The sequence below is a fragment of the Pseudoliparis swirei genome, chromosome 1, assembly GCF_029220125.1.
Source record: "Pseudoliparis swirei isolate HS2019 ecotype Mariana Trench chromosome 1, NWPU_hadal_v1, whole genome shotgun sequence".
Lineage (NCBI taxonomy): Eukaryota > Metazoa > Chordata > Actinopteri > Perciformes > Liparidae > Pseudoliparis > Pseudoliparis swirei.
Window position 1 is genome coordinate 14,698,313 of NC_079388.1, and position 27,332 is coordinate 14,725,644.

General features: G+C 44.1%; 1 protein-coding gene across 6 annotated transcripts in view; it reads right to left on the minus strand.

Annotated features, from left to right (window-relative positions):
• Window positions 1–21,091, minus strand: part of fam49al (family with sequence similarity 49 member A, like) — a 33,680-nt gene extending 12,589 nt beyond the window's left edge. The window contains exons 1-3 of one of the 6 annotated variants that reach the window (XM_056416512.1): window positions 20,754–21,091; window positions 6,924–7,015; window positions 1,059–1,138 (exon numbers count right to left, since the gene is read on the minus strand). In XM_056416512.1, the coding sequence (XP_056272487.1) occupies window positions 1,059–1,128 (70 nt within the window). In that variant the 5' untranslated portion in view covers window positions 1,129–1,138; window positions 6,924–7,015; window positions 20,754–21,091. Of the gene's footprint in view, window positions 1–1,058; window positions 1,143–5,472; window positions 5,817–5,919; window positions 6,501–6,923; window positions 7,016–20,753 lie in introns of those variants that run through there. The other 5 variants (XM_056416486.1, XM_056416520.1, XM_056416503.1 and 2 more) reach the window with 5 other exon arrangements.
• Window positions 21,092–27,332: the final 6,241 nt, after the last annotated feature.

Sequence of the window (27,332 nt, forward strand, 5' to 3'; positions counted from 1 at the left end):
ATTATGAACATTTTGGCATTAGTTGCATGCCAATTGGACAAAAATGTATCGTGCTATGGTAAAAAAAGAGTTTGACCTTTCCATGACCTTGACCTTTGACCCGATTGATCCCAAAATCTAATCAAATGGTCCCCGGATAATAACCAATCATCCCACCAAATTTCATGCGATTCAAGAACATTTTGACCTATTCGTGACCTTTGACGTTGACCTTTGACCCGATCGATCCCAAAATCTAGTCAACTGGTCCCCGGATAATAAACAATCATCCCACCAAATTTCATGCGATTCGGTTCAATACTTTTTGAGTTCTGCGAAAGATTTTGACCTGTTGATGACCTTTGACCTTTGACCCGATCGATCCCAAAATCTAATCAACTGGTCCCCGGATAATAAACAATCATCCCACCAAATTTCATGCGATTCGGTTCAATACTTTTTGTGTTCTGCGAAAGATTTTGACCTGTTCATGACCTTTGACCTTTGACCCGATCGATCCCAAAATCTAATCAACTGGTCCCCGGATAATAAACAATCATCCCACCAAATTTCATGTGATTCGGTTCAATACTTTTTGAGTTTTGCGAATAACACGCATACAAATAAATAAATTAATAAATACACGGCGATCAAAACATAACCTTCCGGCATTTTCAATGCGAAGGTAAAAAGCACTCTTACATTCATCAAATCTATATATACTATATAAATGTCAGACTAAATATAATATATTTTTTTATTTCAGGACGGTGCTTCCCCGGAAATGTAATGTGTATTATTAGTGCTGATGCTTGTTTGTCTCCCCGTAAAATTATCATTGGAACTTCTGCGTGAGAAGGCCGGGGAGTGGGACTCGAGAGCGTCTGATGACGACAAACCACACCCACAGCAACGCTCCATCACACCATCAACAACCCCAGCTGCTCACATCCACAATACACCTCCGGTGACCCCCCCACCCCCAACCACTCCCACCTCCACCTCCCACATGCGCACACACACATTTCTAAGCACACGGGACACGTGCACACAGACCCCCCCCCCACCCCCTCACTTACTTTCAAAGTCCAGGAAAAAATGTGGACAGTTCTCTAAATCCTTGCCAAGGACCTTAATGAGGTTCCCCATGGCTGGCGACCTGGACGGGAGGAAAACAACAAAATGCATACAGTACGCAGGACCTGGCAACCCGCATGACAAAAACACAGCATGCGAAACACAGCTTCAGAATTTTGTTATTAATTATATTTTTGACCCATCTGCACTTTTCTATAATCAACCCTTCGTCCTCCCCTCCTCCATCCTACAAGATGTCCAGAGCGAGGTCAGACATTCACATCCCATACATCAGGAGTGTCAAACTCATGTTCACCGTGGGCCAAATCAGCATCATGGCCGCCCTCTTAAAGGGCCAGAAACACTTTATAAACTCCTCGAACATATTGTTAAATAACTCTCTTTGCATTTGATTATTGATGATTTGAGTGAAAAAATATTGTACATCAGAAAATGTCTCTAATATTACAACATGAACCCATTTAATCCTAAACCTTCAAAATAAAAGCACGGGATATTTTTGTTCAATTTCTTTAAGAAAAGGTGATCGCGTGTCTTTAAAGCCGTCAGGGGCCACGTAAAGCGATGCGGCGGGACGGATTTGGCAGACGGGCCTTGTGTTTGACACCTGTGCCATACATGATGTATTTGATTAGAGAGGGGGTGTAGGGGGGGGGTGGCTGCATTCATTCATCGGGAGTCCCTCGAGCTGAGCGGCGGTTTTTAATCCGGTTATGGTAACCTAATGAAAGCCTGTGTGTCCAGCCCACTTTCTCCCAATGCTCTCCGTGTACAGCGGCCTATGGATACTTTATGGCGGGCTCTTTATGCCAGATGCCAGAACTTCATGAAACCAATAATGCACGCTTTATCAGATTACACTTTGGGTCGGATACAGGAAGACACGCTTGTATGTGTTTTAAGAATTGCGGGCCAGACGGTGCAAAAACTCACGCTGTGCAGCCAGATATTATTATTTGAGCGCTAAAAAATTAGATTTTTGTTCTGAATAAGGACTCAAAGGTCCGAGAAAAGCACCGTGTGTTCTAACGCGTGAAGGGAGAGAGCTGCGTGTCATAATTCATTAGGCGCATGCATCATTAATCGACTCCTTCCGAATACATTTTCATTACCGCTAAATATTAAGCGTAATATCTTTTTTTTATTACTATTCTTAAATTACTGAATCACAAGCGTGTGAAAAGAAACAGGTCCGTTTTTTAATGGAAAATTGTGATTTTAATTTAATTCATGACAAGCTGACGGTGACGAATCCCAATTATTAAATTGATCTATATGCTCCAAACATGACCTAGTCGTTAAGCATTATCACTATACTGAAAGATATAACCCCAAATTCAACCACACAAGTGAGTGAAGACTTTAAAGTTGTGTACAGACACCAAATATGTCGTTATTACCATTTGATTGAACGTCGCAGCCGTAAGAAACATGCAGCCTCGCGTTTGAAACATTTGACTCGTAAACATCACACGGCTGCGATAAAGAGCAGAATATATCGTCCGGCCGTGTGGTTTATACAACGTGCTTTTAACAACCTAACAGCTACTTGAAGAGGAAATTTAAGAGAAATGAGGGACGGAAGAGGAAGAGGAGTCAGAGGTCGCATGTGACGCATTAAAAAAAAACACAGACAAGAATCATAAAAACCAAAATGGGAAAATCGAATATTCAAGAATAAAACCCCTCCCCCCCTGCACTCCAAAAAAAAAAAAGTTGAGTCAACTTAAAAAAGTGAGGCAACCAGCTGCAAAGCCTTTTTGAGTTCACTCAACTAAGAGCTAATGTGTTGTGTCAACTTATGATAAGAAGTTCACTCAAAGTGATATCTTAAGTTTGTCAAACGTAACATTACTATTCAGACGTACTTATGTATTTAAGTTAACACTACTTAAAATATTGCATTTGATAGTTACATCTACTCATGTACTTAAGTTCCGAACACTTAAAATATTAAATTGGAGAAACTTTAAATTGTGTGTTCTTGTAGATTAAAACATACATCAACAGCACTTAACATTTTTGTTGAGAGAACTTACTTTTAACTTAAAACGTTTTGTTGAGAGAACTTACTTTAACTTAAAATGTTTTGTTATTAAATTTCACTGCCCATTATTTGAGTACACTCAACATTCTTTGCAACGTTGCCTTCATTTAAATTAATTAAAAATGTACACCGTTTTCTTTGGAAAAGTCAACAGTTAAAGAAAACAAACTTCTTCATACACAAAATGTTTATTAACAATAACTAAACATTTGTTTGCATAACTATATGAATTCCAGGTGTCAACACTTGAACATAGACAGCAGAGGGTCAACATCCTTAAAAATCAAAATGGCTGCATAAAGAAAAAATTCTGTTTTGTGAATCCAAAATCAAGTCCTGAAACAAGCTTTGGAACATGGTTGTGACACGTGTGTAGCCGTCACGAGTAGGTTCCACCCCCCTAAAGCACCAATAAGCAACAAGTAGCCAGAGGGATATTCGGTAATAAGGTTTATTCCAACAGCAGACTGTGTCTCTGCTCTCCACGCTCCTCTCATCTCCTGTCTGTCCAGCTCCTTTATGGAGACAGACTCAGATAACCAACACAGATCGTCATCAGCTGGACTGATTACCAATCTGATTACCAATCAGTCCAGCTGATGACAATCAGACACCGTTCCTGAACCACACCCCGCTCCACCCACTCTGCAGCCGAGCCTTGACACCCGCCACTGCCACAATGGTATATGATGGAACATATATACAACACAGAAGGACAATGGCATTCCCTTGAAACTGGGCTGCTTGAGAAAACAAGCATACAGAGACTATAATAAATATTCACCGCCTCTTTTAAATTTTCATTTCTTTCCTTCCCATTCTGTAACAATACAATTTAAAAGTCAAAGACATTTTATGCAGATTTTAAAACTAAAATATACCACTTTCATACAAGAGTCACCTCCTACACATTAGTATTATAGTATTTCAATCTTCATAGTCTGTTAAATTAAATAAATAAATTGAGCAAAATACAGGGAAACATTTGCTCTCACGGTACAGGCTCCCTTTAATTCAATAAGTGACAAAAACCTGAACTGGAGCAAATCTGCCATTAAACAATGGACAATATCCTTCCAAATCTAATCCATATCTAAATATAATAAACAAACAATGGTATCAAAAACCAATGTATTTTAAACAGGGGCTAAAGAAAATATTTTTATATTATTTTATTATTTAAAATATAAGATTAAAGTAGTATATATATGTATTTACATATATATATGTATTTATATATGTATTTGTATATATATATGTATATATATGTGTGTGTGTGTTTACTGACATACATGCGCAGTGGCCTTAGTTACCTCAGCAGATGCCCAAACCACTATATTAAGTTTTCTCAACTTAACATTTTAAGTGGATTCCACTCTTTATTAATGAAATTGACATTTTGAGTTCGTTCAACTTCTTTCAAAGGCATTTGTTGACTCAACTTAAAAAAATGTGTTAGGACAACAAATTTGAAGTTGGGCTTTTTAGAGTGGTTCCCTTTCCTTCTCGACCGTAAAGGGCCTTTCGGAAGCAGAATGTGAGCCGAGTCTCACTTCCTCCGCCGTCTCCTCTGCTTTGTTCGCCGAGGCCTCTCAGCGAGGGGGATTAATGGCCGCCATTAGCATGTTTGAAGTGAAATGAAATAAAAAGGCTTTTTTAACTGTAACTCGGCAAAGAAGGTTGTGTTGCAATGCAGCACGGAGGTTACAGACAGACCCACACCCTCCAGTTCATGGACGTCCTCCAAAGGAGCTACTTCTCTCTCAGATTTGTACTTTTCTAGAGAGAGAGAGAGAGAGAGAGAGAGAGAGAGAGCTATATGCTGAGTCACTGCTGTAACCTGTGGGCATCGGTCCAGATGTGAAAAAAAACGCCCTCCATCTTCTCTCTGACTTATAAGACCACCTGCTCCAAGATGCACGCTGAACTGACGCTATGAATACATGAATAACTGATTCATATCGGGCCCATGCAGATTAGAGTCGGAGGCAATGAGAGCTCTCTGACATGGTGAGAGTGTGTGTGCACGTTAACACACACACACACACACACACAGACGCACACCGAGTCTGAAGCAGCGTGCGGTCCATCCTGAGAGCGGCAGCGCTCGGCTGATGGTTGCCAGGATACTGTTGGCCTGGTGATATCGTCTCAGCAGAAGATGAAATAAATAAATGGAGGAGCGTCCAGCTCTGCGCAAACACACTCACACACACTCACACACACACACACTCACACACTGGGTCGGGTTGCTTTTCACGAAAGTGATCCGATGCACCGGAACACTCATGGTGAACACACACGTTCACAAAAAACAGGAAGTCTAGAAACCGACCAACTCTTCTTACCCTCTCTTCCTACGCGTGATATCGCTCTTCCTTTATCGGTCGCGTCCTCTCTTCGACGTCCTCGTCCTCCCTGCTCCGTGAAGTCGTCGCTGTTATTTATTCCCGCGTTAGCTCGGCTGCCTGGCGTCTCTTCATGGAGCCTGGTGTAAACTTCTGCTCTCACTCTTTCTTCCTCTGCGTAATCTCCGTCCACTTCACACTTCTTCTTTTTCAGCCATCTATTTAAAGGCCTGTGGTTTTCTCTATTTGGTCTGCGTGTGTCTGGTGCAGCTCTCTCTTTTTTTTCTTCAATACTCTGCCGGTTGTGTGATATTAAGAGAATAAGATATTAAGATAATAAGAGATGTTCAATGCTGTTTGCATTTCTTACTCCCACCCACCCACCCACTCCCCCCCCCCCCTTGCTGTATCGTCCCTGTTGTTTGTCTGTGTCATTTCAACACTTACGCAAATAGAGAAAGCGCCGTCTCTCTCTTTTTTCGTCTCTCTGACGTCAGAATGGGTTCCTCAAAAAAAAATCCCCTGCAGCTCTCCTCTGCGCCTCACTTCTCTATTTCACCACTCAGCAGCACCCTCCCGGGCTCCTCCGGCCTCGTCTTGTCACACAACATCTGTGTCACGCTGCCATTCGGTTTTTGCCGGTGGCCTTGAGGCGCCAACAAATCCATGAGCGGCAAAACGGATATGGAAAAAACAAACACCTTTCCTCTTCAACCGGCCGCCCATAATGTACATTACATGAAAAAAATGTCTGTCGGGGCCCGCTGTCTGAGCATTAGGACACGGCGTTCTGTGAATTAGGAAGTGTGTTTGTTGGCCTCTTGTTTCAGCTTCTCTTCAACACACGCGACGTTAGCAGGCAGCCGGCGTGAAAGTGGAGCAAAGTGGCCCCTGTCTTACGCAACCGCGCCAAGCACACAGCTCTCATCTGTAGTCCGGCAAGATAAAGACGTGGGCTCGGCTTCACACATGGCGGCTGAAAGGCAAAACCTGGTTTCCGGACTGAGAGCGAGGCCTCCCAGCCTCCTTTCAGCTCGCGTTGAAAGATTCCTCCTGTTACGGCCCGGGAGCCTCACCAGTGTGGATTTAACGAGTGCCAAGTCCAACCATCAACTCACCGATAATGCCATCTGAACTCTCTCTCTCTCTCTCTCTCCATCTGTGCGTCTTTCTCTCTCTCTCTCTCCATCTGTGCGTCTTTCTCTCTCTCTCTCCATCTGTGCGTCTTTCTCTCTGCCTTGAAAACCACAATGATCTCTCTTGGCTGACTGGGTATTCAGTGGCCTGTGAACCAAACCCCTTGCAGCAGCTGTATACTGTACACAGTGGATGCAGCTCTCATGTTTCCTCTCCACCCATTGCCGTTTCCTTATTCCTAAATTGTCCACCCATCCCTTCACTCTCCTCCATATGGTGTTTCTCTGCAGTGTGTCCTCTTTTTTCATTCCTACCTTCGCTTGTGTTTCTCCCTCTGGAACGATTCACAGCATCAACCGGGGCTTGTCAGCTCCTCCCGGTGGTTACAGCATCAGCACCCTATCACCTGACAAGGAGACGAACAGGTGGACACAGAGGGAAAGAGAAATGAACATACAATTCAACGTCATGTACACTGGAGTGTTGGGGGAAAGCATTGGGTAGGCCATGGCAAGGAAGAGCATGGACAAAGAAAGGTCCGTGACGTGCAAATTAATATAAGAGCCAAAGATTATAGAATATTTAGTAAAATAGGGAAGTGCTAGTTAGCCTCTAACAGTGGCTAGTTATATATATACACTTTTATTAGTCCCCAAGGGGAAATTAGTTCTCTGCATTTAACCCATCCTTAGTTATTAAGGAGCAGTGGGCTGCAGTGATGCGCCCGGGAAGCAACTGGGGGTTCAGTGCCTTGCTCAAGGACACTTCGACTTGCAACTAACAGTAGTTAGTTAGGAGGCTAACAGTAGATAATTAGCCGCTAACAGTAGCTAGTTAGCCTCTAACAGTAGTTAGTTAGCCTCTAACAGTAGCTAGTTAGCCTCTAACAGTAGTTAGTTAGGAGGCTAACAGTAGATAATTAGCCTCTAACAGTAGCTAGTTAGCCTCTAACAGGAGTTAGTTAGCCTCTAACAGTAGCTAGTTAGCCTCTAACAGTAGCTAGTTAGCCTCTAACAGTGGCTAGTTATCCGCTAACAGTAGTTAGTTAGGAGGCTAACAGTAGATAATTAGCCTCTAACAGGAGTTAGTTAGCCTCTAACAGTAGCTAGTTAGCCTCTAACAGGAGTTAGTTAGCCTCTAACAGTAGTTAGTTAGGAGGCTAACAGTAGATAATTAGCCTCTAACAGTAGCTAGTTAGCCTCTAACAGGAGTTAGTTAGCCTCTAACAGTAGTTAGTTAGGAGGCTAACAGTAGATAATTAGCCTCTAACAGTAGCTAGTTAGCCTCTAACAGGAGTCAGTTAGCCTCTAACAGTAGCTAGTTAGCCTCTAACAGGAGTTAGTTAGCCTCTAACAGTAGCTAGTTAGCCTCTAACAGTAGGCCTAGCTAGTTAGCTGCTAAGTCTCTTATTTGGTGGCGTGGCTCTTTAGAGTTTCTTCTTTCCCTGAAAACAGCTGAAAGATGAGCGTGACGAGTGAACAAAATAGTAAAAAAGCAAACAGAAACAGTAGTTTGTTCTTTTTCGGTGACCAGAACGCTGAAACAGCTTAAAAGTTCAGCAGCGCTGAGAGGAACTGCAAATTCAGGTAATAATTCTCTTTGACTCTGCAACTACGAACAACCCCGTTTACATGAGAGGAAGTCATTTCAGCTGATATAATTATATCAAAACAAAACACAAGCTGCTTTAGGTGTCTGATGCTATTTAGGCTAAAACACTGGGTCAAACAAAAGATGTACTCAAACCAAAATGATCAGTATTTCACTTCCATCGGTCTAATCTGAGAACCTAGAACTGTGTTTCTTTCTTTCCCACTTTTACACTTGATAATGAATAAAGCTCATTAAGCTTGTCTCAGTCATTGTCATCACAACTCCAGCGCTGTCTTACCCGCTGATTGGCGTAACTATTAACACGACCGCTGGTGCCATTGCATCATCGAATCTCGTCGAGAGACAGAGAGAGCGCAGACAGGAGAGAGGTGCGGGCCTTTGAAGAACAGTTGCCAGGGAAACACAGCCTCTCATTCTCATGGCAACACTGTCGGTTATCGTTCAGTGTTAGCGATCAGGTGGATTGGATGGCCGGATAGCTGGATGGGTGGGTGGGTGGGTGGGTGGGTGGATGATACTCTCCTCTAAAAGGTTGTAAACAAGACCGTCCACTCCTGTAATTGCATGTCCTTTTCCTCAAATAGAGATTTTTCTTTTTACTGTATGTTCCCTTAAAGTAAATTGCCTAACGCTTATTGATCTCTCTTCTCAGGGAAAGAGAAAAGGTCAAGTACTGCACAGGATGCTGAGGTCGAGAGAGGTGCAGACCTGAGTCAAGGTAAACGAGTCAACCGTGAAAACCCCTCAGAAACTCACATCATGTACTTTTTCTCATGCTTCCAACCACAGAGAAGTAGTTGTTTAAGGTAGAGTGGATCTTTAATGGAAGGCCAGCAGCTGTTGTTATGAATATTAATGGGATTTCAGATCAAATTGAGAGCAGACATATAATTTTACTCCTGCTTCGGGGCCCTGACTACACACTGATGGATTATCATTTTCAATTCTGTTAATTAGTTGAGTGCTTTAATTTTCCATTAGAGCTTCCTGACAATTGTTTGCTTTTCCCAGCACTGCATGCTGTTTAAGCCACACACGCGCGTCCACTTCCTTCTCCGTATTTGATATGCAGCGTGAGGGTTTGAGACGCGACTGACGATCATATTCATTTTTATATATTAGAATACGGTCCAATCAAAACACTGGAAAGGAAAGCAAACCCAGTGAGCATTGATCGTGAGTCAAGATAACGTCAACCACAATCTTTTCCTAAATTTAAGTGGCTAGTAGTTAGTTAGCCGCTAACAGTAGTTAGTTAGCTACTAACAGTAGTTAGCTAGTTGCTAACAGTAGCTATAGTCAGCCTCTAACAGTATAGTTAGCCTTTAACAGAAGCTAGTTAGCCTCTAACAGTAGCTAGTCAGCCTCTAACAGTAGCTAGTTAGCCTCTAACAGTAGTTAGTTAGCCTCTAACAGTAGCTAGTTAGCCTCTAACAGTAGCTAGTTAGCCACTAACAGTAGTTAGTTAGCCGCTAACAGTAGCTAGTTAGCCTCTAACAGTAGCTAGTTAACCTCTAACAGTAGCTAGTTTGTTTTGTTCGTAAACCTAACTTTCCAATGAATTTTAAAAATGTTAACGCACTATGCATGAAGTGAGTGAATATTAACACTTGTAAAACCAACGCTATAATATCTCCTCATTTGGTGTTTTGAAGGTGGGACGTGACCCGTTGCTCATTCATTCACATCTTCTTTGATATAGTGAGTTTTTCCTTCTAATTTATCCGTGTGAATAAACATTTTTCTTAGTTTTGAAGTATTCAAAGTCAAAGTCAAAGACTTTTATATCGGAGCTGTAACTTAACGAAGCCCGTCGTGAATCCTTGTCCCGGTAATCAAACATCAGACGACTCTGCAGCCTCCAGTGAGCAGACACTGAGAGAGAAGTCTGACCAATCAGGAGGGGCCGGACCTTCTTTAAATATAAAGTTGCTTCATCAGCGATTTCAGAAAGAGATGGCGAGAGAGTCGGAGAGAGGGGGGAGGAAGGGGAGAATGTAAGCGAGTCGGAGAGTCGTTTTATGCAGACATCTGTCTGTTTAGGTGAGAGTCCAAACACACTGGTTATTATTCCTATTCCCACTCTGTGTCTTTCACTCTTTCTCACTCTTTCACCCATTCTCTCAACTCATCCCTCTCTCCCCCGTTCACTCACTCGTCTTCTCTCCGCACAACCTTTCTACCTCTTCCTCTGTGGCTCTTATATAGCCTCCCTCCATTCTCTCCTTAGTTATTCTCAGCATTATCGCCCTAAAGCTATATGGAGGGATGAGTGCAGGAGGATGAAAAAACACACACACACACCTGTCTGTTTTGAGTGGAAAAGAAGGGGATGAACTCTACACACCCACCTACATTCGGTTCATCCTCTGCTTTTGTTTGGAGGACATGTGAGCGCTGTGATGCAGTGTTTACTGTAAGTAGCATCATGTGGATGCTGCTAGTTGGTGGGAAGGAAAATGGATGATTATATACCGGAGGACATCTCTGTGGGAGGAGAGGGGATGAGAGAACGAAGAAGGACGGGAGATGAGAGTGGAGGAGAGGAGACGACGATGCAGGAATGAAATGGAAAGGAGAGGAGAGGAGACAACGAGACACACACACACACACACCTACACACACAATCATACACAGTTATAGATACTGGTGTTCCTCCTCCCTGAGGAGCAGAGGAGAATACAAGTGGAGATTGACTGAGCGTGAAAGCAAAGGACGAGGCGCCAAAGGACAAAAAAAGAGAATAAAAAAGAAGGAGGAGGTTTACCATTCTATAGCATCACCCCTCCCCCTTCTCCCTCTCTCTCCCTCACACACACACACATATGGACACAGAGTCCAGAGCAGTGCACGGTGCCTCGTGAAAGGGCGATTGCAAATGAGCATTGTGATTCTGTGCTGCGAGGCTAACAAAGAGAAAGGGGTGGATAGAGTGAGAGATGGAAAGAATGTCAGAGAGAGAGAGAGAAGGAGGGGGAGAAGGAGGGTATGGCATGTTAAACTGGTGCTTTAATCCATTTTCATTGCGAACAAGCATTAATATGATAGTTTTTTTTCCCAGTTGAAATAAAGAAGTGGGGCAGCAGCTGATTGATTTCAAGGCTTATTTGCTCAGAGGTGGATAAGAAGCGAGCTCTCGTGTCTCTGTTGTGCAGCTATTATGAAGCTGCATCATGCATAATGCGTATTTACATTGTCTATTTGCAATATCCTCTCTGTCAGAGGGTCCAGCGTGAACGATTATTGGTATTAAAATCCGTGCTCTGTTTTCTTTCTTTTCTCCGCCACAGAAATGAATACAGGCCTTATATTTAATGCAGCCATTAATATTTCCATACCACAATTTGGCTCTCGGGCGTTATAAACCTTGGAAAAAAGCCCAGTTGGAAAAAATTCAGTTGCAGTTTTAAACAAGTTTTCCTCTCAGAGCTCCGGCTGTCAGACAGCGAATGGATGTACAGTGAGCGCTTGTTATCCTCGTTTGTAATGGGGGACGCCAATTAACTGCTATCAAAGGAAGCGCTATAGGCTTTTAGGGGGTCTACGCGCACTCACACGGGGGGCCTGTGATGTGTGTTACCCCCCCCCCCTCCCTCACACCCCCACCCTTCGTCCTTCACTGACCCCCTGCGATCTGTACACAAAGAGAGAAGAGAGAAACTCTGCGTCCCTGATGGACTGCTTACACACTGCTTCATGTGGGTCAGGTCAGTGTGTGTGTGTGTGTGTGTGTGTGAGCAGAGAGATGTAAGTACAGTATGTGTTTCTGTGTGTGTGTGTGTGTATAAACATCCACCAGGAATTGAATTGAATTAGTTTGCGCCGTATTGGTTTGACTTGAATCAAATTGAACTAGGAAGGTGCACTCAGCAGAGCGCTGCTCTCCGCCAGGTGTGCGATTGGCTAATACGCCGCTCTATGTACACACTAACGGGCTGCGAGGGGTCGTAGAAACACACTTCAAACTCGAAAACAAGAAGCTCAAAGAAAGTAAATTAGACACAACGAGCTGTTTACCGACGTGGCAGCGATGTACTCCGGCAGTGTCCCCCAAAAAACTTAAAATAAACACAAAACACTGCAAAAAAAATTGTTACATTCGTGTGTGTAAGACAGAAAGTGAGCGACAAGGACTTCCCTAAATGGGACGTAAAGGCCGTCTCGTCCTCTCTCCTTCTACTCTCCTTCAATCAATCAGTCAATTGTCCATTTCTGTACCGCAGACCGACTATTTCTTCTTATTGAAGATGATCTTTTTGGCTCTCTACCTTTTATTGGATTATTTTTGACAGTGCAACATGGCACGAGGGAGAACGTTATGACGTAAACGTTGTTTATTCGTGTCTAAAGCACCAAACATCCATTCTTACACACGCTGAGCAGGTTTTAAGTGTATCATATGTACACACTGGACAAAATACCAGTAAATGTACGCTTTTATATCCCAACGGGAATTGATAATAGTCCTCGGAGTGATATTTGGAATACCAACATAGCATCAAATCTTTGGAGAATCATTTTTGCAGTAACGTAGACGTCCGAGTTGTCTGAAATTCCAAAGTGTTCGGTGTTGTGCACTTTGACGTCTGTTCCCCAAAAATAACTGACCCCGACCGGAGCCTCGTCGGCGGGACTAAGGACGGCGACGTCATCGTCATCTTCCCGTGCCAGAGCGAGAAAATGATGGCGTGACGCTGCAGATAGATGTTGTTGAACGCCGACTCCCCGACAGACCAGCGTGTAGTTAAACACACGTTGAGTGAACCGCTCTTAGACACCAACATCTGATGGAAAAGCATATTAGCGCGATAGAAACACAACAACCTCAACAGAAAGATGCCACTAACGATGAGAAAGACGAGAAACTACATCGACGCTTCCGGAAGACTGCCCATCCGTATTTTTGTAATGACACAAAAGCAGTTATTACCTTCGCATTGAAAATGCGGAAGGTTATGTTTTGATCGCCGTGTATTTATTTATTTGTATGCGTGTTACTCGCATAAATCAAAAAGTATTAAACCGAATCGCATGAAATTTGATGGGATGATTGATTATTATCCGGGGACCATTTGATTAGATTTTGGGATCGATCGGGTCAAAGGTCAAGGTCAAGGTCATGAAAAGGTCAAAATCTTCTTTTTACCATCGTAAATTTTTATCCAATTGGCATGCAACTAATGCCAAAATGTTCATAATTCAATGCCCAATCTTGTGATATGCAAAGGTATGCACTCTACCGAGTGCCCGTTCTAGTTCTCATATGTAGTACACACTGCATACTATTACTACGTGCTGTGGAATTGGGACACAGACCACAGAGAACGGATGAATGGATGGATGAACGCGGTGACCTCTGACCCCGGCGTGACCCAGAATCTAAATCCAGCTCGGTGCCTCGAAGCGGTCCCCCCTCGACAAAAAAGATGGATGAGAACGAACTAAAAGAAGAGAAATAGTCCATGTGGGACGTTTCGGTGGATCCCTTGTGTGAAAGTGTGGCTGTTTTGTGTTTTATTTCTGTCTAGTTATTTATTTCTGAGTTGCACACCTTTTCTTTTTGTGTTTGATGCAAAAAGAACGATACAAGATGAATCCTAACCGGCTCAAGCTGAATTCATTAATGAGCGTGTGTGTGTGTGTGTGTGTGTGTGTGCACAGAAATGGGAAAAGGTATAGAGTGTTTGTGTATCGTCTCACAAGTCCTATCAAACACTGGACTCAAGCATGGCTGTCAGCACCTCAGTGTGCCCACGGCCGATCTGGCATACACACACACACACACACACACACACACGAAGAAAGCGATATAGGAAATAACAGCGTTGGTCGCATACAGGACAATCTGATACTCAAGCAGTCTTCTTTCCTGTAACATAACCCTGTTGTTTTACTTATATCCCAGAAAGACATTCCTGCATATATTTCTGCTTTATTGGCAGTATTTAATAAATACAAATTGTCTCACTTTGAACTCTACAAACCAAAAGGCTCAGGACTGATTGATGTTGACATGTTTGGCTGGGGTTGCCGGAGTGTCAAATCCAATGACAGAGCTGCTAGCGTCTCCCTCGACTCTGATATAGGAGTCTTTTATTACACGACGGATGTCTCGGTCCTGAAGGTATCGCGGATACATCATGTATTTACATCTGACCAGGAGTTTGGCTTTTCAGAAAAAAACGAAGCAGCCTGATATCCATGAAACTTGGAGGGAGGGCGTCTCTACGGTTACACGTGACTCCCAAGAAACCTCGTGGAAGACTCTCGCCCGCCCGACAACCTCTACGCACCGGAACCAATAGACACCCGACTGCGGCCGTCTTTACGAAACATTGTGCGACCCGTGGGTTACTTGCTACCTTTTAGATCACAGGTGTCAAACACAAGGCCCGCGGGCCGAATCCGGCCCCGCCGCATCGCTTTATGTGGCCCCTGACGGCTTTAAAGACACGTGATCACCTTTTCTTAAGAGAAATATCCCGTGCTTTTATTTTGAAGGATTTAGATTCAATGAATTTATGTTGTAATACTTGAGACTTTTTCTTATGTACAATATGTCTACACTCAAATAAACAATAATCAAATGCAAAGAGAGTTATTGAACAATATGTTTCGAGGAGTTTATAAAGTGTTTCCGGCCCTTTAAGAGGGCGGCCATGATGCTGATTTGGCCCACGGTGAACATGAGTTTGACGCCCCTGTTTTAGATACACGACTGTGCAGCAGTGTGTTCGTCTTGTTGGCGTCTTGTTGGCGTTGTCCATGTCAAAGTACGACAATGAAGGGTTCCCAACCATCCAGATACCATCGCTAAGTAGATATGTCGCCTCTCGATTTATTACTGTCTTCCTCTCTTCCCGCTCTTCTATCTTTTAGCCTATCCATCGACCTACATTTGGCTTCACCTTCCCATTGAATTGGGGGCTTATTGATCTTAAATATGACCCGAGGGCAGGGCGCCTCGTGCTGCTTTATCGACGATAGTGCACATCAATTGGTCCGATCAACATACAACAGGCCACGGTGGTGTAGGAAGTCCTCGCAGAGCAGATGTGGAAGTAATCTGATTACATCCAGAAAATTCCCCATCTCCTCTTTTATCGCCATAGAAAGAGAGAGAGAGAGAGAGTGTCTGGTTTGGGAGGAGAGGATTGTAATATCACACACAGTTCAAGGAGTTTTCTGCAGGACAGACGTCACGAGGATGTTGACAGAGTTAAATACGACTTTCCAGTAGCTTCCACACGCGCCGCTCTGCATCCGGAGTTCGGTCGTGCGATCAAAGAGTTATCAGACCTCGGCTCCCTCGTCACTGTGAAGTAAAGCTCACTGTCTCCTAAATGTTCTCACTGGTTCAATGAGTTACTTCATGGACTCTGCGGTTAATTAAAGAATTGCTCATTTTTAAACTTGGAATGTCTTTTTTTTATCCAAGTGGGAGAGATAATTAGCTTTTTCTTTTTCTTGTGTCAAATAATAGTTTTTCTTATTTTATCTTCAACTTCTGTCCTGTTTGTTTCTCTATAGTAAAAAAAAAAATGTATACGACTGAACGTCCTCCTACTGACAGCATCCCTGAATTCTCTTTTGTCTGTTATAAATATTTCATATAACCGTCTTGCCCCCCCCCCCCTCCCCACACACCCCGACCCCCCTCCCCACGCCCTTTAACAGGATCATCTCTTCTCCGAGGGATTAATCTCTGATTCCTTCCAGTACTGTTTTTTTTTTTTTACCCACAAGAGTACCAGGTGGAGACGGCTCACAGCTCAAATTCAGCCCAAAATGATCTCAGCCCTTGGCCGCTAGCTCCGGTCTGATCCGACCTCTGAACTCCAGCGGGAAAAAAAAGAAAAAAAGGACAGTCAACAGCAAAGGATCAAAGCTCAAGAGGCAGACGTTTGAAAGACAGATGTTAGAGCTGGAGACAGACGGGTCGGACCTGTCAATGAGATTAAAGGGGGTCGAGATTAAATGTGGATTTGTCAGGCTTTTTTTTTTAATTTTTAGGAAATCCGTTTGGCCACATGGACAAAACATCCGGAAGATGTTGAACTTTAATCAAAGGATTGAAAGCAACATGGTCGTCCATCCACGAGGGGAAAAGAGCAATCATCCACATGCACAGGACGGTCACAGAGGGGTTGTTTTTTATTTAAAAAGCACGATGTGCATGTAAAACTTTAAAATGGGCGACTGTGGGTCATGTAGGTAGCAGGGTCGGAGGGTCGGAGGTTCAATGGTCGCGTTGAGCAAGCCACAACCGAGCCGCTCCCTGTAGCCGCGTCTACGATGTATGAATGTCACGTGATTATAAGTCGATTTGGATAAAAGCGTCATGGTCAATGGTTTAAGATATTATTAGCAGCAAAATGTCCCCGAGACTCCTAACTTTTACATTTTGATGCCACGCTGTCTCTGGAAGGCTCTCGTCCCTTCGCCGTCTCTCCGGCGTCAACACGTTTTGACGAAACACGCGTCGCTCGTCCCTCATTCGCAAGACGACCTCATCCACGTCGAGCCCAGCGGAGGCAGATCATGACACATCGTTTTGGGATTTGTGGCTTCGAAAAAGGCGACAAATACTGCGAGAATCAGAAAAAACAAGACAAACACAACACCCACTCCACCCCCCACATTCTCTAATCCCAGTCCCAACACATCTGCGGCGTGAAACACATGTCGTCACGGTAACCTGTAATAACTGCACGGTGATTACATGGATCATCCGTGCAGATATCGCCGAGGAGAAACGCTCGAATTACACACGGCCAAGTGCATGAAGAGAAATATATAAAGAGAGCAACCGCCTCGTCAACCCTGATAGTCCTGACTCCTGACACATGCTAAAGCAGGGGCGTCAAACTCATGTTCACCGTGGGCCAAATCAGCATCATGGCCGCCCTCTTAAAGGGCCGGAAACACTTTATTGACTCCTCGTAACATATTGATAAATGACTCTCTTTGCATTTGATTATCGTTTATTGGAGTGTAGAAATATTGTACTTAAGAAAATGTCTCTAATGTTACAGAATAAATCCATTTAATCTAAAACCTTCAAAATAAAAGCATGGGATATTTTTCTTCAATTTCTTTAAGAAAAGGTGATCACGTGTCATTAAAGCCGTCAGGGGCCACGTAAAGCGGTGCGGCGGGCTGGATTCTAAGGCCACCTAATGAGACGCTGCACCTCACATGGACCGAGGGAGAAGGTAAGTATATATCTATATATATATATATATATATACAGTGAGAAGCACACAGAGCACTAGTCCTCTGCAAGGCGAGCAGCGCCACGAGCCGTCAGAACCATTTCAAAACTGAGCATCCTTTAGACGAGGAAGTGACAGAATGCACCCGAGTCGATGGAGACGGATCGGAGGGGAAGAAGTAGCGGCAGCACGGGAGCCGTTAATGAGTTAACGACGGAGCGAGAGCGATGAATCGAGGGAGATGGTGCACGATTAAGAGAGAGAGAGAGAGAGATGAGGTGGTGTGAGACAAAGAGTGACAGAGCAGGAGTGAGAGATGAGAGGAGGGAAATGCAGACGGGCATGTTTCTATGGGCGCTCTGGAAAGATTTGGGATGAGGGAATCTTGCATCATCGCGGCGGGGCCAATCAGAAGGCTCGGTTGAGATGTTCAAAGGGAGTGTCCTAGCAACAGCAGAGTAAATGCCATCGCAGCCGCTGGTCCATTTTACACATGAAGAAGAAGAAAAAAACTACACATGCATTGATTACAGTTTTTTACGTTTGCTAAACGACAGTGGACACAACTGGAGTCACATGTGCAAAACTCTAACTACAGTCTGCACAGCAGCAGTTCATGTGGACCAAACTCAAGTTTGTTTTTCATTGCTTGAACACAGTTTTCAAAACTCTAACACTTATCCCATGACTTTAACCACAACCTGCACAACACTGTGGATTTACAGCACTTTGTTCAAATGCTAACACACTGCTGTCAAAACTGTGAACCACACATTCAAAACGGAATAGAGTTCAGCCTGGTGCCTTTCAAACACTGATGATTGCAATTTCAGCTGAAAGGCTAAGCAGGTGTCTTGTTTTAGACTTGTTATTTAACACACACACATATATATATATAGATATAGATATATATATCTATATCTATATATATATATATTACAGTATATATAGGTAGAGCTCAGAAAGACTCATTTTGGAAATGGAACAAGGAAGACGGGTTCGTGGAGGGAGAAGGGTGGCAGGGAGAGGGTGGATGCGTGGAGGAAGACAAAGAGCTGTTATTTCAGATGAAATAAGGGCTACACTTATAGAGCATGTCGTGAACCATGGTCTCTCATTGAGAGAGGCAGGTTGAGGGTTGAGGGTGCAACAAAAGTGTTTGGCCACCACCCACATGACCAAATGTCTCTTTTGGAAGCCATGTGTGCCGGATGTGAGGACACGAGTCCAGAGGACTGCCAGGGATGGATAAGGCCCTCCAGAAGGTTCTTCCCCAGGTGGCAAGAGAGAACATTAGATGTGATGTTGATGACAACATGTGGCCTGATGCTAGAGAGAGGCAGGATTAGCCCCTCAATTATTTGTTTGAATTACAGTATGTACTTTGAGTTTCTACCTTTTTTTTCTCATTACTGTAATTCCGTAAATTACTACAGACTATTGAAGCAAACTGCTAATTTTCATTTACCTTAAAGAATTGTTATGTTCTAAAAAATTTAATAAATCATCTGAAAGAATGTCACTCTTTTCTTTGAAGAAAATATTACTTTGTTTGAAGTCACTGAAATTGTTCAAACTGTAAAGATGAAAAGTTAGTATTTTCTGTATTGGTGTTTGATGCTCGTGTTTTTACTCTCAGTGTGTTCTGGGTGACAGTGTGTGTTACCTCAGTGTGTGTTACCTCAGTGAGGGTTGTGCAGAGTGTTTGGCTGCACTGAGCGTGTTTTGAATCATGTGTTAAGAGTTGTGTTGCTTGGAATGAGTTTTGCAGGTGATGTGAACTGTTTAGCTCAGGTGACTGTTGGTAGTGCAGACTGTAGTTATAGTTTTGCACATGTGACTCCAGTTGTGCCCACTGTCGTTTAGCAATCAAAAAAAACTGTAACACGCTCGAGTTGATGGAGCACACACACACACACACACACACACACACTAGCTGTTGACGTGCACAAGTAAATGGGTTAAAATCTGCATATTCTGACTCATGTTCACTCAGTTTATTACTGTATGTCAACACGTTTCAATAACAGTAAATAATGACGGACATGAAACATATATTTTCTCTATTTTTTGACATATATGACGACAATACGTATGATACTACTAGACAGTAATATGAATTATTATTTAATATATACGCACACGTACACAGACACACACATGAATGAATACATGTATGTATCGCACAACAACATGAACACCTTCTCAACCGGATGTGTGTGTGTGTGTGTGTCTCTGTGTGTGTGTTTGTGTGTCTCTGTGTGTGTGTGTCTCTGTGTGTGTGTGTGTGTGTGTCTGTCTCTGTGTGTGTGTGTGTGTGTGTAATCAAGAAGAGCTGCAGAGTCACATGGTGCGGCTTCACCCTCCCTCTGCTGCCCTCCCGCTCTCCACTTTTACCTCCACCTGAGACATGTGTCACGTTTGAAAGAGGACGAAACACCCCCGAAAAGCCTCATCCCTCGTTCATTCATTCCTCCATTCACTTTTTTCCCTCCCTCCCTCCCTCCTTTTCTTCCTTCCCTCCTCCCTGTTTTCCCACTCTCGTCGCATGAACCCACCCCTTCTGATCAGCGGTGCAATCTAGGGGCTATTGTTTTTAGCAGGCTGTTTGCAGAGACACACACACACAAACACACACACACACACACACACCTCACCTCACTGTGAAATTAGACGCCATTTGTAGTGATGCTAATATTTCCTGATATAACAAATGTGTGATAATTGAGCTGAAAGACATGCTTGACATGCAATTAACCCGGAACCCTCCAGTACATCGGAGGGATGGTTGATGCTTCTCGGTCACATACGTCCTCCATCACTGAATACACACACACACACACACACACACACACATTAAAGCCTATACGTGGACCCCTTATCCTCCCGCTCTAGAGGACACGGTGGCTCTTTGCCGAGGTGTGTGTTGGCTGTGAGCGGCGCTGCAGTGGAAGCGGCCCCGCAGGGTTTGATATGGTTCGGGCCAAATTCCACGCTCCCCCGATTCCCTCAGAGACCCTGACCCACGCCAGTCCTCCCTCTCTCCCACAGGCACCCCCCCCCCCCCCCACCCTTCCCCTCTCTCTCTCTCTCTTAAACCGAGCACCAGTCAGCCACCAGCCTCCGTCTATAGCGTCTAACCGACGTCCATCCTCCAGGCTCGTCCTCCTCTCTCTGAATGAGCCTCTCTTTGAGGTGCAGGGTGGGACTGTGAGGCCTCCGTACGCTATCGGAACCGAATGGATGGAGTGACGAAGAGAAGGGAAGAAGAAGAAGAAAAAAACACCTAAAGAGAGCGCTGCTGGCTCAGCTTACCGGCTGGGCTCGCAGGAGGGGAGGATGGACGATGCCTCGGACTCTCTCGCTCGTCCTTTCCTTCTCTTCTGGACCGGAGGGGTGAAAACACCGGGACAGGGGTGGGGGGGGGGGGGGGAACGCACGCAGGGAACAAAAGAGACACCAGCAACAACAAAAACACACTCAGACAGCCGGCCGCCGGTTCGGCCAGTCGGAGAACGAGGCGGCGAGAAGGAGGATGCTGGGAGAAAAAAGAGGGGGGGGGGGGGGGAAGAGGTCCTGGCGTCGCCGTTCTCTGTCTTTCCTCGGAGAGACTCCTTTATCCTTGAGAGCCAGAGGGCTGTGGATTCACCGAAACACTGAGCCGCACGCACCGCCACACAGCCCTCCCTCCCTCCCTCTCTCGCTCGCTCTGCACTAAAGACAGCAGCTGTTGGTCTATGAGAAATAGAACGCCATGCCCCCCCCCCCCCCTCCTTCTCCTCCTCCTCCCACCACACTCACTCACAAAGACCCCCACCACACACACACACACACATGCAGCATGTCCTCACAAAACCCCCTCCCCCTGTGACTAACGTCTATACCACTATAGCCTGCTGGCAATAAGAGGAGGGGGCACCACTCACTGTGTGTGTGTGTGTGTGTGTGTGTGTGTGTGTGTGTGTGTGTGTGTGTGTGTGTGTGTGTGTGTGTGTGTGTGTGTGAGTTGAATTGTGTTTGACATTGTTTCAGGAGCAGAGTGACTCTTTTTTCTTCTTTTCTTCTTCTGTCGGCGCGGTGTGAAAGTGACGTAAAGGATGTGCAGCGGGGGGATTTTTTTGCAAACTGTGTGGGTGACAGAGAGGGGAAGGAGAGCACTTTGTTTTGCGGTTGGAGTGTGAAGGTGTGTTTCGTGACACGGTCGCTTCCGGGACATTTGGGTCGTCTTCAAGAGGTTTGAGGCTTCAGACTCGGACGGTTCATGTTAGGCTAAGCGGAGGGTGCGGATTGGTTAAGGATCAGGCCTTAAGTTGTTGTTGTTGTTGTTGTTGTTGTATTTGATTCTGTCAATCATTGCTATACAATACAATATTATTTAATATAATAAACAAAACAGAAAGACTGAAAAGATATAGGTAGAAGCAAAAAATGCTTATATATTCCTATCCGAAAATATTATAATCAAATAAATCTGAAAATGTATATAAAATAATGAAAAATAATAAATAAAATAAAAAATTATATATATATAAGAAAATAAATAAAATAAAAAAGTAATAAATATATATATATATATATATATATATTTATCCACATACATCTTCCATATACATATGTTTCAATAACACTTATAACCCTCAAAAATTATTTTTTGAATAATCTTTTTGAAAACCAAAGATGAGTTGACCATTCTTATATCCATTTTAATGTTGTTCCATAATTGGACTCCTACAATAGAAATACATCTTCTCTTAATCCCTTTTTCAGCAAGTTGAGGGTGTCATGAAGGATCCTCACCAGAGCTCTTTTATCATCGGGTTAGCTTCGACTGTATTTGGAGTCCAGTTGATGCACTCTTCATACTGCAGGATTTATAAATATTTAAACGGATCGTCGGGGTCAAGAAGACAGACGCTAGTCGGTTAAAGATGCAACCTCACTCCCAAAACTTTTATTGAAAACCGCATTTTTTAGAGTTTTTCCTGATCTGATATGAGGTCAAAGGTCAGGGATGTCTATGTGTACAGATTGTAAAGCCCTCTGAGGCTAATTTGAATTGAATTGAACAAATTGAGTTAATTTAGAAAATACTAACTTTATAATTTAAAGGTTCACAGAGTTTGAAGCCTGTGAAGAGAAAGTCTGTGTAGCACGCTATAGCTAATAATACCGCCGCTTAGCCGAGCGCGGTTACCGGTTTATAAGCTCCGCCTCTCTCTTTAAAATCATCATGTCTGATACATTTGTGTGTCTATACTCACCTCAATTCCGTTCCGCTATACTGGAGCTGGGTTACACATGGCGTTGATAACCACCCGGGCCCCTCAACCCTCAATGAAAACCAGAGGAATATTTTTTTTTAATGAGGAACAATAAATATGAATCTTTCTAACGGTGAGGAGGTGAGGGCCTGAGGAGGTGAGGGCGTGAGGGCCTGAGGAGGTGAGGAGGTGAGGGCGTGAGGACGTGAGGAGGTGAGGGCGTGAGGACGTGAGGAGGTGAGGGCCTGAGGACCTGAGGAGGTGAGGGCGTGAGGACCTGAGGAGGTGAGGGCGTGAGGACCTGAGGACCTGAGGAGGTGAGGACGTGAGGACCTGAGGACCTGAGGAGGTGAGGACGTGAGGACCTGAGGAGGTCAGGGCGTGAGGACCTGAGGACCTGAGGAGGTGAGGGCGTGAGGACCTGAGGACCTGAGGAGGTCAGGGCGTGAGGACGTGAGGACCTGAGGAGGTGAGGACGTGAGGAGGTGAGGGCGTGAGGACCTGAGGAGGTGAGGGCGTGAGGACCTGAGGAGGTGAGGGCGTGAGGACCTGAGGACCTGAGGAGGTGAGGAGGTGAGGGCGTGAGGACCTGAGGAGGTGAGGACGTGAGGACCTGAGGAGGTCAGGGCGTGAGGACCTGAGGACCTGAGGAGGTGAGGGCGTGAGGACCTGAGGACCTGAGGAGGTCAGGGCGTGAGGACGTGAGGACCTGAGGAGGTGAGGAGGTGAGGACGTGAGAACCTGAGGAGGTGAGGGCGTGAGGGCCTGAGGAGGTGAGGGCGTGAGGACCTGAGGAGGTGAGGGCGTGAAGACGTGAGGACCTGAGGAGGTGAGGGCGTGAGGAGGTGAGGGCGTGAGGACGTGAGGACCTGAGGAGGTGAGGAGGTGAGGGCGTGAGGGCCTGAGGAGGTGAGGGCGTGAGGAGGTGAGGGCGTGAGGACGTGAGGACCTGAGGAGGTGAGGAGGTGAGGGCGTGAGGACCTGAGGAGGTGAGGAGGTGAGGAGGTGAGGGCGTGAGGGTTTTTTGTTTCTCTCCTCAGAGATGCCGGATGAGGCCTCCGTTCCCTTCGGCCTCATCCGGCATCTCTGAGGAGAGAAACGTCACCACAGCTCTCTGAGGTTGTCATGAAGCTGATCTGAGGTCTGCTTCTGTATTCAGAGATCGTATCTGGCTCCCCCAGATCGAGCACTGAGGCTCCTCCCACCTTTTCGGGTTAGCGCCCATCTGTTGAGCCGACGGGTCCCGAGGACACGTCCTGAAATTGGAGGCTTTTTTCCCGCGGCACATAAATGGTGGCATCTGTTTGGTTTCAACCGTGATGGCCCCCGAGGCGTCGGTCGGAGGGGGGGGGGGGGCTTCACTCTCCTATTTCACCAATACCACCATTGCTTTTCTAATTTCTCCTTTTTTGAAAACATCATTTATTTAATCAGTGCATCCGACATCTGGAGGGCTTTTCAAACGCAATCAGACCCCCCCCCCCCCCCCTCCGATGCACGGGACCAGGTGTTCTCTTTGAAACAGACAAATAAAAAAAGAAGGGGGGGGGGGCAGAGAGTTTTGACGGTTGTCTGTGAATAAACATCATCTTTGATGCGAGGCCTTGTGTTGGTTCCTTCTGACCATCTCGCCACACCGTGAAATTCAATTGTGTGTGCGTGTGTGTGTGTCACATGACCATCACCTGCTCTGAAAGACAGCGGGCTCTGAGGCGAAGGAGACCAAAATGAATAAATATAGCGTGGTATCCTAGGATACCGAGGGAGGATGGCGAGGAAGCGGGTTTGCGTAAGCTTCTAGGGAAAGTTTACCTCCGGAGAAGACGACCGTATACGGCCGGCCACGAGCGTGAAGTAAAGATGGCGGAGCCGCTCATTAACGTGGTTAACAGAAGTCTCTGTTTCATGCTCTTCATCTGATAACATTTTGTATTAGCTGTGAAATTAAAAAGCATTTTCACTTTGATGATCCGTATTGGTTATAAGGGGAAACAAGAGGACACGCTGTCTATTTTTTATTTTTTATAGCTGAAATATTCATAGCCGAGCAGGATTGCCGACCAGAAACTTGGATTATTTATACAATGTCTATAATTTTGTAGGTCAGATGTCTCATACTGGTGCCTGTCCTCAGGTGGGTTCAGCCTCTAGAAAGGCCGGCTTTATGAATTATGAGGAGTAAAGTGCACCAGCACCGAGAAGGTGAGACACACTCGAGGTGAGAAAATCAAAAGCTCAGGAATCTTATTTCTGATTTCATCCCGTCGTAATTTAAATATTTTAAACATCAGATTTTCACGGAATAAATTCAATGCAAAAATCACACTTCATTCTCTGGGTAGATGATCACTTTAATAAGTAAATACATTATATTATGAATAAATAAATTAAATAACACTGTTCACATTGAAGTGAGACTAAGTTTGAGTAAACATTAATAAATGTGGTCGCAAGTGACAAGATGGTAAAAACCAAAACACATGGTGTAATAAAGAAACAAAGAATAATCAGCATTAGCTAATTATTGCCAACGTTAGGTAACGTTCATACCAGACTGCAAATAAAAACTTAATGTGCCGATTTGAGGAAGAATGCATTGTTAATGCATCATGTTTGATTTGCATTTGTTTGAGGAAGAAGAGGATATTTCTTCCCTTAAAAGTTAAATATATATATGTATATATATATATTAGGGCTGTCAGCGTTAACGCGTTAATCTATGCGATTAATTTGGCCGCGATTAACGCGCTAAAATATTTTAACCCAATTAACGCAACTTTGTTTACTTCCGGTGTCGTTGGAGTTGTTGCACTCCTGTGAGTGTCAAGCCGCGGCAGTCCGCTTCCTTCCTCCCGTCTGCTCCTCCATATTCACAGAGAAGCAGAAGGCCGAAGGTGCAGGTGACTTTTTTCTTTGCTCCGCCCGATGCGTGCGCAGACGCGCCGGCATGGAGCTCTGCGGCGCGCGGGACGGAGAGCCGAGAAGAGTGACCGACACGTGGAGACAGAATGACATGCTGCTGGAGAGACGACCAACAACAGACGTTTAGTTTAATACAAGAACAAAGACGTCTTGAAGAAAAGAACCTTGCATTACTTCTGCTGTAATCTGGCGCTATAGAGAACATTACGGGGGGGGGGGCGGGGCCTCACCCTGATAGAATGGTGGGGGAAACACTGGGATGTGTCACATGCAAAAGACTTTAAAAGGTGAATTTACATTTTTTTGTAAAATCGAGAAAATGAGCCCAGACTCCAGAGGGTTAACATTACATATTTGTCAGTTTACCAAGGCCACTGGTTCTGCTGTTGTTCAATGTTAAAGATGACAGGACCAATGGGGTCTCTAATACACCTTTGTTTACTAATCTGATGTTTCACTGAAGAAACAATTTATCATCCACGATATTAAATACCTCGCTGGCACTTTATAGGTAGGAGCCTCTTTGAAAACACAGCTCTGTGTGAAGTTTAGTCTTTAAAAAAGAATACAATTAAACAAGTGTCTAAAATACACGCTGTCTGAAGGGATTACTCGTTCATTTAGAAGATTTAGTCTTTAGAAGAAAAAAATACTTTTAATCGCGATTAATGAATTTCAAAATGTGCGATTAATTAGTTAATTTTTTTAATCGATTGACAGCCCTAATATATATATATATAAACATATATATGCATTTATTTATATATATATATATAAATACTATATAAGATTTATATATATGTATATATATACATACATATATATATGTATATGTATATATACATATGTATGCATTTATTTATATATATATATATGATTTATATATATATACGTATATGTATATATACGTATATATATGTATATATGTATTTATATGTATTTATTTATATATATATAATATATATGATTTATACATATATATTATGTATATATACATAGGGACTACAGATGGAAACTAGCCTCCCGGCTATAATCTGTCATATTTACATGTACATTGTACTGTCAATCAATATGCACTGTCCCTTATTCTCTAAATAAAAAAATAAAAAATATATATGTATATATAAATATATATATAATATATATGATGTATATATATATGTATATATACATATACATATATGTATATAATAATAATAAAAAAATGTTCAAGTGTAGAAACCAGCAGTCAACATCCATCCTGGTGACCTTTGACCTCCAGAGTCAAGTTAGCACGGCGAGCGGATGTATGTGGCGTCGCGCTGCTGGCGCGTCGGGTCCTACCCTCGATTATCTGTCTGCGTCAACAAGATTGCAAAAACGAAAAACATATTTCCTTTTCGAAACCTGAACGTGACGCCTGGCCGATCGGGCCGATGTTTTTCTGGAGCGACTGCAGTGAGATGGTGCATGCTTCTCTTCTCTCCGTGGGCGTCTTCCAGGCCCGATCTGCTGGCGTTGCATTGTGGGTAACGTAGATGCTAGCCTTTGCAGTAAAAAAGACAATAACCCCGCTTCTGTTGCCTTTTATTAAATTTTTTCCGACAATGTTAAAGGGAAACGCAAACATCCCTACAGCACGACACTCTATACCAGATAATAAACATGAACCTTAAATCCATCATTTCCGTGCGTGGCGTCTGAAGCCCGGAGCCGTCACGTTGCCCACGCT